Source organism: Thermobia domestica, chromosome 9 (assembly GCF_964235325.1).
Source record: "Thermobia domestica chromosome 9, izTheDome1.hap1.1, whole genome shotgun sequence".
NCBI classification, from domain to species: domain Eukaryota; kingdom Metazoa; phylum Arthropoda; class Insecta; order Zygentoma; family Lepismatidae; genus Thermobia; species Thermobia domestica.
Window position 1 is genome coordinate 39,220,189 of NC_137462.1, and position 19,266 is coordinate 39,239,454.

General features: G+C 37.0%; 1 protein-coding gene across 1 annotated transcript in view; it reads left to right on the forward strand.

Annotated features, from left to right (window-relative positions):
* Nucleotides 1-2,894: 2,894 nt before the first annotated feature.
* Nucleotides 2,895-19,266, forward strand: part of LOC145694589 (tRNA (uracil-5-)-methyltransferase homolog B-like) — a 62,228-nt gene continuing 45,856 nt past the window's right edge. The window contains exons 1-2 of the mRNA XM_081770959.1: nucleotides 2,895-3,053; nucleotides 16,867-17,154. Of these exons, the coding sequence (XP_081627085.1) occupies nucleotides 16,891-17,154 (264 nt within the window). The 5' untranslated portion in view covers nucleotides 2,895-3,053; nucleotides 16,867-16,890. The remainder of the gene's footprint in view (nucleotides 3,054-16,866; nucleotides 17,155-19,266) is intronic.

A 19,266-nucleotide genomic window follows, 5' to 3' on the forward strand; every position in this document is an offset into this window, starting at 1 on the left:
TCTAAATATACTATTACTTCATACGGTGTTCATATTTCTGTGACGAAAAGTACTCCAAACACAATAAGAATAGTCCGCCTCCACTTCAAACACAAGATTAGATTAATGTATTGTTTCATATTTAAGAGTAGACACTTGAAGTTCTACAGCAAAACGCTTAAAATGATAATTTCAACAATAATATTAATTGGGCTATTAAGTAAAATAAATTACTGCATAGGATGTCAAGAAAGCATTATTTTTTCAATAATAATGGAACACTATAACCGGACATGGAATGTTACGTTTTTTTCTGAAATGACCCTTATATTCCAGGATAACAATAGATGTGTTCAATCATTTAGGTGGAACTGCTACGGCGTGGTTGAGGAAGCGACATGTAATAATAATTTCCTAGGAAAATTTCAACCCTATCAAATATTCGGATATAAGGCCATCTTATCCAAATTCAGTGCGTTTGTTATGAGATAAAGGGGATTTATATTAATTTATAATGTAATATTTGACTCTGTCTTTGAGGTAACCAGGAATCGACAGGGGTTATTCACTTTCTAGAAGAATATTTACCTTCTACGAAATTTTCCGAGGCTGTCATGCCCAATTGAATGTGTGTGTTAAGAATCTTCCCTGAGATTCGAGAAATTCTTCACTGATGAGACACCTAGTGTGAAATCCGAAATTTACTTCAAGTCGCGATTAGATCTCCTTCGTGGCTAAGCAGTTGCGTACGCGCCTTTGGCGTGGGTCACCCGCGTTCGATTCCCGGCGGGAGCTCATGTGGTTCGGATTACACGTTGATCAGTAGGTCCACGTCTCATACAGCCTCGCTGCTGAACGTAACGTTAAACTCAAAATCAACTTAACTCAAGTCGCGCTTATTAGTATTTTTTTCCGTTGTTGTCAAGTTTATTATTAAAAAGCAGAGAGCTTTGTTTTCGTTTCATTTTATCACGTAACTGCTTTACTATTTGTGTACATACGTGATGAACATCCTTAATGGCCTTTTCCTTTTCAGAAATGACTACTTGAAACATGCCGTATACCCCCGTAAACGCTCCATTACCTCTCTGCTGCTAAGAAAGAAGAAAAATTTAAGAAAACATATAGGAGCGAAGAGCATTTTTCTCGAGTTCTGAAAAAGAAATACATCAGCGTTGCCATTCATAGCATAATGGTGGTAGACGTGGCAGTCTTTCTGGCACACAAGCATTACCTTGCTATTGTCATTATTGCAAAGTCTAGGACAATTTTACTTCCATGATTTTTCTTGCCTTTCGTTGAAGCATGGTATCTAAATAGTGGAATGATCCGAGGCAAATTAATGTCAAAGTTTCAGAAGAAAGTTCAGAGACGCATTTGAGGAAAGACCAAAAAAAAAAAAAAAAAAAAAAAAAAAAAATATTCCAACCCAGAAGCGCAGCCACGCGGGGCCACTGGGCCCAGACCCTAAACTTTCTAACTCAACATAAATTTGTACACTTTCTCAATAAAACAATACTTGTTAAACAGGGAAATGATTGATGTAGCATGAAAATTTGATATATATAAATCTAGTTCTATCATTCCCCTCTGAAAATATAGATAGAAGTATTTTACAATTACTTATCGTCTTTTCTGGTGCAGAATAATATCCGTTCAATACTACATAAGACGTAGTGGCTTATAGTATTGGATCCCCCAAAAGCTTGGACCTCTCTCAACAAAAATTTCTGGGTGGGCGCCTCTTCCAATCAGTAGTGTTCCTATTCTACTTGTGTTCGAGAAAGGCTCCCAGAAAAATATCGTGGTTTTCGTCACTTACTGTGTGTCTGACGCTGTCAAATCGTAGTGTTTCAAAAGAATGGTACTAATCTTTCATTTGTCAATCTGCCATTTGCAGAGAATTAAAAAAAAAAAAAAAAAGACTTCACGGTCTTATATTAAGTTCACACCGAGTTGCTGGGTGAAACTTATATATCCTCCTAGAATTCAAGGCGTGGTTATACCACGATGAAAAGATATTCAGGAAATGAATTCTGTGTTACCTGTAATATGGTTTCTATCATATACAGTAGGCCTACCTAGCACCAGGGGTAAAAGTGAGGGGGAACGCGGAGGACGCCATCCTCCCATCTCGAAAAAAATATGTACGGCGTCCCTCGAGTTCCTGAAAAATTACAGTGGGCAAAGATAAGCAGGGGGAACGGCGTGACGTTGTACCGCTATCTACCGTCCCCCTATCTTTTTAGATCCACTTTTACCCCTGTCCAGGACTTCAATCAAGTTTCTCATTGTTGGATAAGTGAGGGATTTTGTTTGGTTATAGTCAATCTAATCGAGTACATTTTGTTCATTAAATGAATTTCACTCAACAACAATAGGTTATAGTTAAGGAGCCGTACTTCCCATTTAGGGAAGGACGAGAAACGCCAGGGGTGCCCACAAGGGGGGGCTATGACGCAAACTGCGTCATTGAAATATTTGGGGGGTTGAAAATCTATATAAATATGTTTGAGGGGGTGTAAAAATTAATCAAAAAGATTTTTTTTTCATGGAAAAACACCTACGGATAGACAATTGAGGGGGGGTGCGTCATGGACGTGAGGGGGGGTGGGCACCACTGGAAACGCCATACTTTCAGGAATTATTCATTGACTATCTAGGATGTTAAAAAGTAGGTAATAGACTGAGCTCTTGCCCTTGTACTTAGGGTGTTTACGTAGTGCAACAGTAAGATGTATCCTCGTGCACGGGAGATGAGAAGTAGCTGTTCTTAACTATTACCCAACAATAAATATAATGCAATACTTTCTAATAGTAATAATATTTTTTATTATTTGAAAATATTAAACCTACTGGTAAATAGCGTAATTCTGAGTCACAACCAGCATAATTCCGCTGGTAATTAGTTGGCAACGATGGAATACATGTTTACATTGCGGAAATTCCCTTTGTATTACGTTCTGGCAACATTATTCCTGTCTCTGTTCGAGGCTTTAGCGTGGGGGAAGGGGAAGCTGATTGAACATTAGGAAGAATTAATTATTTTACGTTGAGAAGTATAATAGTTAGAGGTAAGTAACATAAAACTATTAGAATTAACTTTGTAATTTTATTGCATGTTTGAAAGAAGTTTTGTGTTCTATACTTCACAAAATTGTAGAGTTAATCCGGTGCCTCGTGGCACCGGTAGCTGACATTATAAGGTGTCTGTACTCCATGATGAATAGTGATAAGTAATAATCCGAAGCTGTTACAGCTAAACGTGAGAAATTATAAGACATTGTTGAAACAGTGCCTTCTGAATACGAGTAGCATTAAAATTCAGAAAAAAAGTAGTTAATTTGTTACCAATTCGATACTCATGGATTGTGCGTAAAAGATAAAACGTTAAGCCTAGATGTTCGGCATTTTAGGCGGTAACTTATTCTCGAAGATTTTTGTAGAGTCAGTAAAGAGAGTTTGTTAAAATTTGTACTAGTTTATTATAAGTAACGTCTTAACAACGTGGAAATGGAAGCGTTCGTAAATTGGCTTGCAAGTAGTCAAGGTAATCAATAAGATATTGATTTGGACGTTCTGGCGTCCCTTCAGATCTAAAATTCTGCAATTACGCGAGTTCGACTTTATCAACTTAATGTAAGATATAAGAAAAACTATACAAGTTTACTTTTTGCACTTAAACTACGAAAGCCGTATTAGATTTGGCGGCTTTAAAGTTCGTTGATACGAATTTACAGACGTCGGTGATATAAAACGGTAATCAGATTCGAACTACTACTAAGAGTTGGCAACGTTGCTAACAAGTTGAGACAAAATGTAACGGGTAAACTTTACAACACACGCTTCAGCAGGGTATTGAAAAGTAGGACCGCTTTATAAGAATATAGTAGAGTAGGGTAGGGTAAAGTAAGGTTGGCACGGGTTAGCTTAAGATTGGGGAAGTTTGGACCGATATTGTACAAATTAATAGGGTATAATTTCGTGTCTTGCGTAATTATATCACCTGGAGCGGACATTGTAAAGTTAACCCAAAGTCGTAAATAGAAGATGAATTTACTCAAATAGAATCTACATAGACTCTTCTAAATTTTCGAAGTTTATTCACATCATTGCAACTGGATATGCCCTTTGTAGAGACCAGGAGGAAATTGTGTACACTATTTGATTTTGCAATAGGATTGTAAAAGTTAATAGACAAATTATCGTAATGTTATATATTTAAATGTACGTGGTTACTTTTGGCACAACACTCGAAATAATATACTGAAAAATTATAATTCTTTCACTAGTTTCCTTATTGTCTCCTACATGATTTGCGCTGGGCTACGTGAAAATATCTCACTTGGTGTAGTTAAAATTTATGGGAGCAATTGGAAGTAATTGTTGGAAAATTAGAGTTGTTTTACAGTTTGCTTATAAATACGACGTCCGGATGTGTGGCATAAAAACTACAGTGCAAAATTAAAAAAAACAGCATGTACTCGGCGGCTGCGAAATAGTGAGTGTGCTTATATAGCCAAGTCAGGGCAGGGAGAAGCCGGGGACTCGAGCCCTAGCGAGTGGGTGCGTCCGAAGGGAGCAAGCGCGTCAACGACGGTGGATACTGCGCGTAAACGAGGATAGTGAAAACGTGTTTTTTGTTAATGACATGAGTTCAGAGCCGTCAGACGCACTCGCCAATGCAAAAATGATGGTCGCCAGTATCTCTCACGTACAAAATGAGATGTCCCCCCCCCCCCCCTACATGTCATTTGGTTTGACAAAGAAAAATAATACATGAAGACGTAAAATTTCAAAACCAGACACGTCAGGAGACAAACTATTTCGGTTTCGGGTGGAAATGGAGGGGCGAATTACAACGTTCTGAAGGGCTCATATTCCGTGTTTTATTTCACTCAATGACAATTGTTTTCGTGGGAAAGAAACTGCACAACCCTGTGAGTTTAGGCAGAAACCATTACTAGTGAACACTGTTCGCCAGCTCTAAATTTCTAGTCGCCAGTGACGACCTGACGACCGGAAATTTTGCGCCCTGAGAGTTGCAGTTGCACTTAATGATTTTACACTAATCTCACACTTGTAATCTAATATAAAAGTATTATTCTAATTCTGTTGCCCTTTATAAATCTTTTTCATGCGAAGTGTTTAATTTTATCTGTACATCTTCCAATAATGTATGCCAAAAGTAAACCAGCATATAATATGGCAGAAATACGAAATCGGGAGAATGTGTTTTGTACCACATAATACTTAATAACAAAGACCTGATGAAAGGAAGGGCTGTGTCAGGGCAGTGTGCAAAGTGATAATGCAAATGTTGCAAAGCTTTACGATTCACAGTACATATGTTTTATGCTATTTGATGTGTTTTTTTTACTATCCTCTTTTATGCATATAGTCACCGGCGCTGACGCGCTGCTCCCTACAGATACAGCCCCTCTACCGCTTGGCACCCCTGCTGTGCTCCTGCCTTAACTCGGTTAGATTGTATTCATGCGTTTTAGTATCCACTTATCATATGCCATACATCCGCAGGCAAGTCTTTCGTTTAGGCAATTCGTTCATTGTTTCGATTCATTAATCTTGGTCAGTTTTTTTTTTAAATAAATAAATGAATGTTCTAGTCGCTACGTCAGATTGACTTGCATGGCAGGGAATAAAAGAGCTCACGGGGCTTTTCTGTCAGCTTGTACCTTGCAGTAATGGTTGATTGTGTGGTTCAAAATCTATCTATGATTGACCTACTTTAGAGAAGTATGTTCGGAAGCTGTTATAAGGTATTTCCTATGACTAATTGGCGGAAGCAGGGTTAACTATTGAATTTGATGAAGCACTCTCCCGTTGTGGAAGTATTTAATATCTTTTGAGGCTGCAGCTGAATTATATTCATCTACAAGGCTTAGGTTCTTATTACTAGCCAGCCAAGAAATCTACTAGCCAGACCATTTTGGAGTAGATTTTGCAAGCTGTGTTCTTCTGTGTAATTTTTTTAGGTATGTGGTTATTTTTCGTTTAATATATTTTTAATTTTTAGATAGAGTGGTAGCTGGTATTTGGGGGTTAGGGGAGCTTCCCCTCCTCAAGTGAATAGAAATTCGTGTTTCGCTTGCTTTTTCTATTCCGATATAATTCTTAGTTTTAGGTTTTTATGAATTTTGTTCTGTAACTTGCTGGCGTTGGGAAGAAGGGTGGTATCTGGTGAATATTTGAAATATTGATTAATTTAGGACTATTCTAAGAATGGAAATTAGAATAGTGGTGTAAATTTTTATAATTAGAGTTGGATGTGTTGCAGGAACGACCATGATTACTAACCAAATTCCGTTTCGGAGGACCTGCTCCGAGTAATCTGTTTTTAGAATCGGAATTGGAATCATTCAACATATCAAAAATGAATGAATGAATTGCCTAAGAGGAAAATTTGCCCCTCCCCACATTGTATTTATACTCTGTCCCTGTGAAATCAGTTAGCTCTATTAATGGAGCTCCTCTAAGAAAGACTTTCTAAGGCAATAAGAATACATGTGATGCCGAAGGAAATTCGTTTATCATGAATGTAAGTACTCCTCCATTAAATGGTAAACACGTAGGGAAGAAGTATTTTCGTTTGCGTTTTGTAAGTTAAAAGGAGCAGTTCGACCTAGAAATGCATTTTTTTTTTCCCACAAATTATCTTCAATTGTAGAGCTGAAAATTCTCAAAGGAATGGTGTTTGTTTGATCGCGGTATGTTCAGTCGTTAGCGGGGAACAAGGGAAAACGAGATTGTGATGACGTCATCCGTAGTCCAGCTGCGAGAGCAGGTTTCCATACACACAGCGCCAAGCATTTCGTTTGTGAGTGTTGCGGTGGCACGTTCCAAAGTGTGATTTCCTTTCCAAGAACTGATTGCGAAGACGTAGAAATGTCACCTGCATGTAGGAAATAATATCTGATGGTGGACTGCACAAAGGTTTGTATAATATTATAAAACTTATTTTTTCCTACAAAACATAACTTCAGCGTTTTACAAGAGGAACTAAAAGTTCGAAACCAATACCATTTTAATAGATGACGGACGAGATTGCTACAACACCCAAGTACCTTTTCTTTAATCGTGGTTCCGATTCCCAAACATAAGTATGTTCATTTTCACATTTTGTTGCAATTTTTAATGATCATATACTTTTGTGCTTCAAGGTAGATACAGAAACGCGGTATATGTGGCAAAAATGGGATAGCATATGTGAATTAACAAAATTAACAAAAAATTGGCTACTTACCAATGAATCCTCCCTTGAAAAATTTAAAGATTTTGACTTTTCGGAACTCTCAGCTGTTCCTTCCTCAGTGGCAAGGTAAAAAGGATTCATCTCCTTTCCATTTTATTCCTTTTTACCTTGCCACTGAGGAAGGAACCAGCTGAGAGTTCCGAAAAGGCAAAATCTTTAAATTTTTCAAGAAAGGATTCATTGCTAAGTAGCCAATTTTTTGTTAATTTTGAATATCTCCCGATGCGTCCATGTATGCATTTGTGAAGTTTGCCAGAAAAAGAAATATACTTTCTTGTCAAATTTGTTTTATTCACAACTCTCGTCACCCGTTTCATCGTCATTGTCACTTGATACATAAGAATTAAACGATGAATCGATGTCCTGAGAAACAGTCATCGTCACTGATTCCTTCTACAAGCCGATATATTTCACTCACTAATGCACATTGAATAGCAGCTGTATTTATATTTATTTCTAAAAGAGTACTTTCAAAATCATGAATGACGTCGTCGCTATTAACCTCTAATGCCCCATCTTGCCACAGCAACATTCAGTTGCGTTTTGTGTGATTTTTTCGTTGGTAACGACATAAATCGGCACTTGTTCAATGGCTCAGATTCGAAACCTTTCAATAATAAACGTGGAACAACGACTCGAAGTCGGTCTCTTCAAGATATTTGGAACAAACAGGAGTGTTCTTATTTGGCATAAAATTTTTCGTATTGATTTACTTGCTATAATTTTTATCGATCTGGTGATTTCTGACGACGTGAAAACGTAAAAAAAGGATACTTTATGTCCCATACCTTTAATCACACGAGAATTGTAACTGAAAACACAATACGTGTTAGGCATTTCTACCTCACTTCACACAGCACGCTGTACTAACACGTGTTTTCTACTTTGCACCATGTTTCTTTCAGAAAAAATGTTCCCGGGGGCACACTGAGTATTCGGAGGGGCACATTATTTTCACACTGTACTATTTTATTTATTATATTATAGACGTATTATTTTGGTCTCCTCCGGGGGGCACTGAGCTCCAGAAGACAGTACCCCATCGAGGAACATGTATAGAAGAGACACTGCTTCGTGTAACACTACATAATCAGTTTTTTTAATACTAATGCTGTACGAGAACAACAAACAAGAACGTCCATCAGGAATTCAACACAAAGCAAGGCTGCTAACAAACCCAAAACAATCTATTAAATCCATTACACTTCTAAAGGTTCATTAGCTGCGTGCAAATGAGTGGTTGCTGACTCACATTGAGTAATTCGCCAGCCCACAGATGTCAGCATGTGCGATTCATAAAAAGCAAACTCCTATGGAAGCTGAACGAGACGGCCTATCCAGATTTTAAAAAATACGTATCTTACTTTTTAAAACTCTTTCTATTGCACCAAACTTGTTTTTAACTCGAACTGCTCCCTTAATCTCCTAGGATGTGTCTGCACTGTTAAACGCCCCCTGAAATACACAAGGAAGGATATCAGAGTTGGCAAAAGTCATGGTTTTTATTGAAAGAACCAAAATAACCCGGTTTTTTGGTTTAAATAATTTGCTCTATGTATTTATATCACATATGGATAGAAATATGTTTATTTTGCCTTGGTGTTATTATGCAATAACCAGGTTATGCTGGAAGGGGTTACGTAAGATTAAAGCGGATCCAAACCGCTTCTCGGCTTATATCCGGGAAAAATTGTCCTTCATTTGAACTCGAAACCGGGACAATTTTTCGAAATTGGCCACAAATGCGATACGTCTGCCGACTCGCTCGCGAAGGACTCCTGATAAAAATACGTTGTACTGACCTTTACATCCTTGGTAATATAATAATCAAGAGTCATTTCAGGACAAAAAGATAAACAGTTGCACAAGTGAAGCCATTATGCAGAATTACATATGGACAATTTCAAAGTACTACAGAGTACAGAAGAACTAATTTAGTCCAAGTTAGTTCACTACGGCTTTTATTAGTCCAAGTTAAAGAAATACAGCGACTTTGCATATCAGTAAGAAAAGTGAATAAAGATACGAGAGTCCACTGTGGCTCTGACACATTTATACATATAAAGATACCAAAGGTACGTCTGATACGTCTGATTTCAATAAATACCTCTTGTGGGGTTTGTATGACCCCCCTTCCTCCCAAAATAGTACGGCATTTCGATGTATTTTATCAATAGTAAACATTGTTAAAACTAAAAAATATTTAAAATTTTCCTTTGATTCCAATTCCATAACAATAACAAACTATAAAAGAAACATTCATAAACTGAAAAAAAAGAAAAAGTTGCTTTTGTAGTATATTCTCTTTGAGTAAAGAATGGGGAATTTAGGTCTGAATATAATACGAATAATATATATGGGAGTGAAACGTGATAAGCCACAAATGTATGGTCATCAAGATTTTACTAACACTTACACATTTATGGACATTTTTCGTTTTTTGCTTTAAACCAGTTTTTACAGCTGGGTTAAACCAGCCAACCCTCAAGGATATTCACAATTTTTAATGGCGGTTTCAAAGCTATATCCTCTATCGCAGTGAGAAGGTAAGCATTTATTTTAGTGAATCGTGCGTAGTTAGCAAGTTACGTTTTCAGCTAACAATTTTGTGCTGTAATACTATATAGATGCATACGAATGTTGGAAAGAGCAAAGGTAGCATGAAAATAAATTTCATTGAGTGTGGATGGTGAAGGCCTGAAATGAAACTGGTTATGTATAGGTAAGCTATATGGAAGTAAGAACAGATAGGTAGTAATACAACGTCTTATCCGGTGTAGTTGACAGGTCTTATTCGGGGCCGCCATCTGCGAAAGTTTAGCCAAACTTGTTTATAAGTAACACATTTATGCATGTGGTAGAATTAAATCGTAAGTTATGCAGCAGTATTTTATGCTTATGAGATAGGATTACTAATGTAAAATCATTACAAATGTTATACGACGGTTGACATAGGTGAATATGAAAGATGACTATCATCTTTTCAGCCAGTGAAGTATTTCTACAAGCATAGAAAAGCTATATTTTATATGTTTACAAGTGTAGCGTCTCTTGTGTGGAACGATTACAAGTGCTACAAGAACTCGTATCACTGTGAAAAAAACACTTGTTTTCACTACCCTTGCTATGTATACTCAGTCACTGGCTTCCTGTCTTTGCCCTGTCCTGAATCGGTTAAGTAGCATTTGTGATTTTTAGTGACCTCTTACCTTAGATTGATTTGTGTCTTTTTCTACACTTTACTTTTTATGGCACATATCTTGACGCTGTATTTATACGCAAATCGTGAAACAATTGTAATTTTTTAACAATTTCTTGTAGTGACCATGCCTGCGGGTATTGTAACCCCATCAAAATTATTTTGGAAGGTCAGTAAGGAGGGAATTATAAATTTTCGATATTTGCTTCAAGTGGTGTGCCTAAATTGATGTATATTAAATCTGTAATTAACTCAAGTCATCGGGCTCCTTCGTGGCTAAGCGGTTAGAATACGCGCCTTTGGCGTTGAATACCCGGGTTCGAATCCTGGCGGGAGCTCATGTGGTTCTGATTCCGTCTCATAGCCTCGCTGCTGAAAGGGACGTCAAAATCAGTTTTTTAATCTCAAGTCATAATCCTAACTACGCTACAAAACACCTAAAAACAAATTTGAAATAATCATACTAATTAACGGTAATTTCGCTTTTAGTATAGTATGTATTTTTTATGATCAATTTCACTTCGATGAGATCAAATATCATGTAAAAGACTACAAAGAAAATCCGCTTCACTTTTACTGGCGTTTAACAAATTGCTTGCTATCGGTAATCTATTATTTGTTCCTTTAAACGGAAGCTCTGGAAACTAAAGGCCATTTAAAATTGTAGTTTTGTCTCCGTTAGAGGGCAAAAGGTAACAACATTCAAAAGCGGGATTCTGGAGATAATATCCTGTGTACATTACCACCTCTAGCAGTTAAAGCAATTCGAGCTAACAGTGCTTGACGAGGACAGTTTTTCGCTGCACAAAACTCGCTAAATTTGTAAGTTGCCAAATTGTCACTTAAGTCACCAAAAAAGTTGCCAATTGGATAAATTATATTGTGTGGCTATCCTGCAAGTCGAATTCCGTAGATTTGGCGAGATTCCCAAAATTGGCAGCACTGAGGGTTTGTATCGATTTAAATATCACTAGCAGCGTTGGCAGTCACAAAACGCGGAAACTGTACGCAAGATAAGTCGATCGTTTTATACTTCCAACGGACCATATACTAAAATTTCTTACCGAATCGCTTTCCTTTCAAAAAAAAAAAAAAATAAAAAAATAAATAAATAAATAAATAAAATAAAAATAAACTCTTTTTGGATTAATTTGACAATGCCCGCTCCAGCTGGTATATTCACTCGGAAACGAAATATTACACTATGTTAATTTTATGAAAGTGGATCAAAACTTCCCTAACCTTAAGCTAACCCGTTCCTACCCCGACCGTATACTTGTCCCTACCTTAGTCTACTCTACTATACCTTTCAAAGTGGCCCTAAGTAAAGCTTACCCTTTTTTTCTGTAATTCAGGTATGTTTAGAGGTTAAGAAAGTGAAGGAAAAGTCAAGAAATCGAACACTCGGTCAAGAAATGGCATAGTAGGTCAAGAATTTGAATTTCATATCCCTTTGAAAAGGTAAAAGAATTTCTGCTGGATCAGCGCCTACTTGCAAAGCTTGAGTTTCTTCAGTCAGTTGCACTTGAGTTGGAGCTTTTCTTGCCATATTTCAGTGTAATTCACTTCTGCCATTCATGTACATGGAACTGTATAGTCTGCTGTACAGTATTGCAGATTCATTCGCAAATTGATCACTGTTCTAGAAACTGGTTGGAAAGTGCCCATTAGCCTGCAGAATTATTAAAGGAGCCTCTTGTCTTTCACAAGATGTAATAGCTCATTACGAGTATCTTCTGTAACCCTTGATCTTAGATAGTTTGTGTCTAAGAAGCATTTATCTCCATCGATGGCCGATTGCATAAAATGGGACTAGCTTCAACTTTGCGATTCCCCGTGTTTTACGGAAGCAGTTAAATTGTATGTGAGCCAGACAAACTGGATGTATTTCTAACGTTCTCCGTGACATAGGTGTGAATAGTGTTTCGACAACTAAGTTCTTTAAGCAGCTTTTGACCTTGTTTCACGGCAATGTTGCTGTGGAAAGAGGTTTCTTAGTTAATAAAGAATGTTTGGTAGAAATCTTGACAAGAGTTGCTTGTTGTTCAAGGAGCAGTGTACGGAACAGTTACAGCTACAGGAATGATTTCAAACGTTGGGATAACTAAAGAAATGATTTTGGTGGTAAGAAATTCATCTAGAAGACAGGAAGCTATAAATGATCAGAAGAGCAGAGACGCTGACAGTGAGGGAAAGACTACAAGAATTAAGTTTGTTGGAGATGAAGAGACTTATGCATCGAACACATGAAGAAGTTGATTCTTTGGACAGAGAAATTATAAATCTAAAAAAGAAATTTAGTATGTTAGTGTGCTTAGTCTAACATAGATGTTCTGTGAAAGTGTTTGCTGCTGCTTACATTTTTACTTAGTAATTCGTATTTTCCATTACCGGTACTTAAAAAACTATTCATGAGATGAGTGAAGATAAATGTTTTATGCAAGAACAAATGTGTAATTTACCATATGTGTTAAGGTGACTGACGTTTTTGTCACGTACTGAGTATTTGTATACTTATTAGAATGTTGTAAGTCGCTGTAATCTCTGTCATTTAGAAGTGTATTCACAGAGAAAGCATTAATTATGGCAACAATAAATAAAGCCATACCTCATCCAGGATTAAATTTAGTGTATTCTAAGAGGTAACGCTGAGATGATAAAATTAGGTAAATAAATATCCAGTCTTGATTAATTAAATGTTGCTTGGACAAAAGTGTAAAATATCTTTAGCTTTCATCGTAACTTGGTAGGGGATTTAAAATCTAAAATACTGTAGTAATTGGTCAAGAAAATTTGTAAAATCGTCAAAAGTCAAATGTGGATTCACAAATTTATAGACACCTTGGTTTCTTGTATTGGTTTGAAATCGTGCAGGATAAAGGGCTGCGTTCCGTAGCGGTTTTCATGAACGCTGCTCATAATCTGCGTTTCAGTTTACGATAATATACATTTAGTTTTAAGTGATTCTTGCATATTTTTCATTGAGCTCCACTCCGCAGTTTTTGTGAGGGCTTGTACTGAATGAAAGCCAAAGTAGTAATAGTTATAGGGCATTATGACAATGACTTTACACTGGGGTATGTTTAAAAATGTGATCGTTGTGTGCCACAGAATAGGTCCAGAATTTTCAACAGTTTTGCCAAATAAAAACTATAAACGGAAAATTATTTCTTAAGTTCAAAGTAACTAGTTGAATAATGAGGGCTACTTTGTACTCACCACGTGATCTTACTTTTATTATGCATAAAGGAATAAATATATTGCAATCTTAGTAGTTAAAAAAAGGAAAATGGAGTAGAATTCACACCTATTCAAGAACAAAAATTTAAAAGTACACACATTTCATCCTCCTCCCCCTTAATCGTGCTAGGTTTAATAAATCTGTGACGTAAATTAAAGTGCCCAGAATTGGGGTTACGAAGGCCGTCCTGCTTTGATTCGCGAAAAGTATGACCATCGTGCCTGGGTTTATCAAAGTATATTCAAGTGACCTAACACTCGATGTATAGTGTGGAAGTTCTTCACCATGATGTCTCAGATATCGAGTGAAACTTATTTGAAGCATATTACAGGGCTCATAGCGAGTTACTTTTTTTGGGAGGTAAAGTTACTTTCTCGTGTGATTTGTTTTGCATTTGCAGTTTTCTAAGAAAAATATAAAAAGGAAAAGAACAGGAAGATGTTACTCATTACTCTTTTGAAAGCTTCAGTACTTGCTGCCACATGTGAAACAGTCAGCTCTGTTCTCACTTCAGCTTAAAGCACAGTGGATGGTTGGTGAATGCTTAAGCTCTCATGGTGGGATTGAGAATCCTTCTGTGTCTATTCTTTCTTCTATCATAATAGTATTTTAGTTTTCTCTGGTAATAATTGACGCTCCGCTCAACGTTTTTTTTTTTTTTTTTTTTTTTGTGGGGGGGGGAGGTTGGTTCATCATGTTAGTCTTGTGTTATGCTTCTTGATGTTCTTAAGAGTAGGTGATGAATTTGAATATTTCATAGCTTTGAGAACTCTCAATGCTAAGTTAAATATAATGTCTGAGATGAAGAAATTCGAAAATAGGCCAGAACTGATTCTACTTACTCAGAAGCTTCTTATATCTGCTAAGTCTGCTTATCCTAACTACAAAGCATACTTAGAAAACCTAGGAGTAAGCTAAAACAAGAAGTAAAGAAGAAAAGTTGAAACAAAACAACAACAAAGAGAGAGGTGGTGGAGAAATTGACAAAGGAAAAAAAGGGCATGATGAGATTTTGGTCCCTTTTTTTGTGTACTTTTGATCACTTTTCGACTATTTACAAGAGACCAGACCACTGTAAGCCCTGATATTACATACGAAGAAAGAAGTCCAGAACATAACACCGATAAAGGAAATTGTGGTAGGAATAAGGACGATATCATTACCACTTAAATTAACAAGAAAATAGCTTAAAATTTTATTATATGTATGTACTGTGCAGATATACATAATTACACCCTGAGTTCCCGAGAAATCAGTGGAGATTTGGATACAAAAGATAAACAAAAAAATTATAAAGAACTGACTACAGTGCATATTAAAATTTTAAGAAGTTGCCTCATTTCCGTAGTACTCTTAAATTTTCACAATTGAGAGTAAATAAATAAGTAAATAAAAATCATGTTGTAAAAAGAATTAAGCTATTGTGACCGCCTGCGGATGAGTGTCCGATTATAATACTCGTAATATTGGAAGAAAAATCGATAGTTCTACATTCCAGGCCGCTATGTTCTCCAAATTATTGCCTTGCTTTACAGATGTTTTAAAATGTAGGATTGTGTATTTTATTTCAAGTATTATTTATAATGTATACATTGATTTTTCTTTTAATTATCTCCAGCGAAGGTGATTTCTCCGTTCCCGGTTAGTCTTAGAATATTTTAGTATTACTAAATTTTGAAGTAATACAAAAATTAGAAAATTTAGTGTGTGAAAATATCTAATTTATTGTATAGAAGTCTAGAATCTCCTTTAAAGAAAAGTAGTGTGATGCAGTTCGGTTGTTCAGTCCGCAGCAAAAAAACCTGCAACATAAGCATGTAAGTTTATTGTGAGACTGCCTAACAGCGCAGGGAATCAACATAACGTCTAAGTGGCACGAATCACGCCAGGAGAAACCTCGGCTGCCTACCTTATACATTTTTTTTTTTTAAAGCAAAAGACTTCGTCGATTCATTAAAAACTTACATGCTCATGTTGCAGGTTTTTTGCTGCGGACTGTACCACTAATATAGGGCCCACTTTGGCAGATCTTTTTTAGTGGCGATATACCATGTTACCAGAGAACTGAAGGGGTATGCACTTTGCCCCTGGCTTCAGGCCGGTATCATTCATAACTGAAGGCCAGTCCTTATGCGTATAGGAAGTGTGACAAGGATGAAGTACCCTATGATCTGTCCACATTTAGTTTTAGGCCAGAGTATTGCCTTGTAGGATGACATTTCTCGATAGCATGGCACTGGCGTTAATCATTGTCAAAAACAGGCCGAATTCACAATGTGAGGTGATGTCTCTAGGCATAAATCTCATTTGAGCATTTGTGGAGTATAATTAAAAAAATATTATAAACCCTCGCAGGATCTGGAGAGAGTTGCTGAAGAGGAATAGGCTGAATTGAACCTTGGAAGATTTTTTTGTCCTGTTTGGTGTGTTGTGGAAGACAAGCTCTATGGAATACACAAGAGGACATATTAGACTTGCTTATGACTGGGCCACATCGCCACTAAAACTGCAAAATTTCTAACAGACATTGATATTTATTATTATATTTATATCTATTATATAAAAGAGAACGCACAAATCCTTTGTTAGCTCATCACGCTAATACGGCTGAACCAATTTCTTTCATTTTTGGGGGGTTATTAGGATTTGGACCCTAGATGGTTTTTATCATATCACTTTAATTTTTAATTACCAGTGTCTTGAGATAATTGACCATTCAAGTGTCCATAACGTACAAATCCTTTGTTAGTTCATCATAGGTATAAAAATAAACGTATTTATATGCAACCCGCATGACCGTGTCACTCGGCGGGTTAACATAAATGACAGGCGCTATAATGTTAACATTTACTGCAATTTGAAAGCGAAAAAGTAAAAATTATCTAAGTAACAAAGTTTATTGCGTTCCGGGGTGACCGCAGCGAAGCGGGGTGAACGCTGCTAGTTTATTTATACATTATATTTATTCTTGAACATTCTGATTTCTAGTTTTATCAAGACTCAAATTACATTTTCCTGCATTTTACGGCTTAGTCGTAGTTGCGACTTACAAATAAATAAATAAATAAAATTCTCAGTACATGTTCCTCTATTTACATTGCAATCTTTGCATTTAATGTGTGTTTCGTTTCTGTAGATCCCCGATGATTCATAAAATCTTTGTTTTTGTTGCAGTTTGTCATCGGGTAAACGAAAACCATGGCTGATGCTGCCGTAACAACTCCAGGAGAAGAGCCTAAAGATGAAAATGTAAATGGCGAAGCGACTGGGGAACAGAATGCCGACGGCGTAGGTGAGGGTGAAGGCGATGAAGCGAAACAGGATGGGGAGGGTGATTACAAGGAAACTTTTGATGGAGCTGATGACGAAGAGAATGAAAAGTTGGACTTATCTTCGTTGAAAAAGGCAACAGGAACATATGTTGTGGAAGTCACAGGATTACCAGAATCTTATACATATAACGTAAGTAGATAAACTACAATGGAATCATCTCAGGGATCTCATTTAAATCACTTGAGGACGATGAATCATAAGCTGTATTGTACTTCTTTCTCGAAACTAAATTCCTTCATGTTCAACAATTTGATACAGACCACTGGTCCCTTATTAACTTTTCTAAATCAGTGTTCGGGAAGTTCCTTTTGGGAAATTCCATTCATATTCCTTTTCCATAAGAGAACGCGTTTCTTTCCTCGTTCCTTAAACTGAATTCTGCTGTATACGTTTAACTTTTTTTATCCTTCAAAACACACAGTATACTTACCTTACAGCGAAATTGCACATAATTGTGTCTAAACATAGGAGTAAAGTATATTGTCATTGATCTTCCCGATCTGCAGAGGAAGGTGTCAGGGAACACCGAAACAGTACAGTTAATAGTACAGTAAATATTAGTAAATAAGAGTAAGTATTAATTTTTATAACCATGCGTCAATTCATAAGTATATGATTGTGTAGGAGTATGAATCACCCATGGTTCAAGATGACAGCCCTCTTAAACTTAACCCGATTCCACTCTGAAGTTTGCTCTTCTCGTTTTGGAGATAAACAGTGTTAAATTTAAATCGACCATGACATAAAAATTGCTGGGTACTTCGAATGTGTTTGTTCCAGTATTTGAAATTTTGTCGGCAACTATTTGCGAGATATACTTGATGATAGACGAATAAAAGAACATGTGAAACTGTACATGTTAATGTAGTCGCTAGAAATTGAGTATTAATCTATATTTGAATTATGATTATGTGGCTTAATTATTCCATTTGCTAGGCTGTTTGATACATCAGTGGTTCTCAGCTAGTGTCGCGGAATTTAAAAAAAGTAATTTGACAGGAACAGTAATCGCAAGCAAGAATTTAATATTACGTTAAGATACGATGTACGAGGAGTGATAGCGTGCAGTGAAACTTGTATATATAATTTCATACAACCAATACAGCCAGCAGATAGTACATACATTATTTTTCGACATAGTTTCCATTTCCGTTGTACTTCTTGCATCGTGGGATGAGTCTTTCCTGTCCTGTCCTTAACGTGCTTCCGAACGACATTCTCCATTCTGCCATCAGATGCCGTAACGTGATCCTCCTGTTGTTTGAATCAGCTCCTCCACGCGGGCTGTGTTCAAATCTGTTGATGCCGTGCTGGGTCGGCCACTGCGCTCCTCGTCGGTGACGTTTTCTCACCAGCCGCAAACTTTTAACACCATTCTGCTACATGCTGACGAGACATTACAATCTGTCCGTAAACCTCTATCAGCTACCGGTGAAATTTCAGCCTCGGTTACATATATCGCCCACAGAACTGAGGGGACTTCTTCACGAGACCAGTTTTCCAAACGAGTCGCCATTCGTATTTACCTATAACTAGCGCCGTAAATGGCTGAGATTCTGCACAGTTGCCAACTTCATATATTACAATTACCGCACACTCCTCATTCCTTTATAATAGACGAAACTCGACAAATATCGGCCTTGTAACCTTAGTTTCTGATCCCTCGTATGCCTTTTCGCACGTCTTTATCTGATACTAGCTGAAATGTTTGTTCTTCACACTGGGAGAATAGGTTTATGGAAAATATTTGAACACACTTAGTATATGCATTTTAATGAAAGTATGATAAAAATTCATTTGGTACTCTATTTTGTGCGGGAGCTCTTCCGTGGCTGAGCGGTTGGCGAACACGCCTTCGGCGCGGGAAGCCTGGGTTCGATTCCCGGCGGGAGCTCATGTGGTTCGGATTCCACCTTAATTAGTAGGTCCACGTCTTATATAGCCTCCCTGCTGAACGGGGCGTAAAAATGAATCAGTCTATTATGTGCGGAAATTTGAGCTTCTACCCCTCTTAGGATATATCCTTTAATCCAAGTTACATGATAACATTCCAGCTTGAGATAGGTAGTATGTTCTAAAATTAATTTCAGATGGGTCAGGCGTTTTCCCGTGGTACGAACACAGACAGCATCGATTTTAACGTGAAGAAAGATATAGTAAACTATCCCCTTAAAACTGAGAAATTCAAAACTTCTTACCTTGACGGTCTCGTGAGATGCTGCACTTTTTACGAAAATTTTG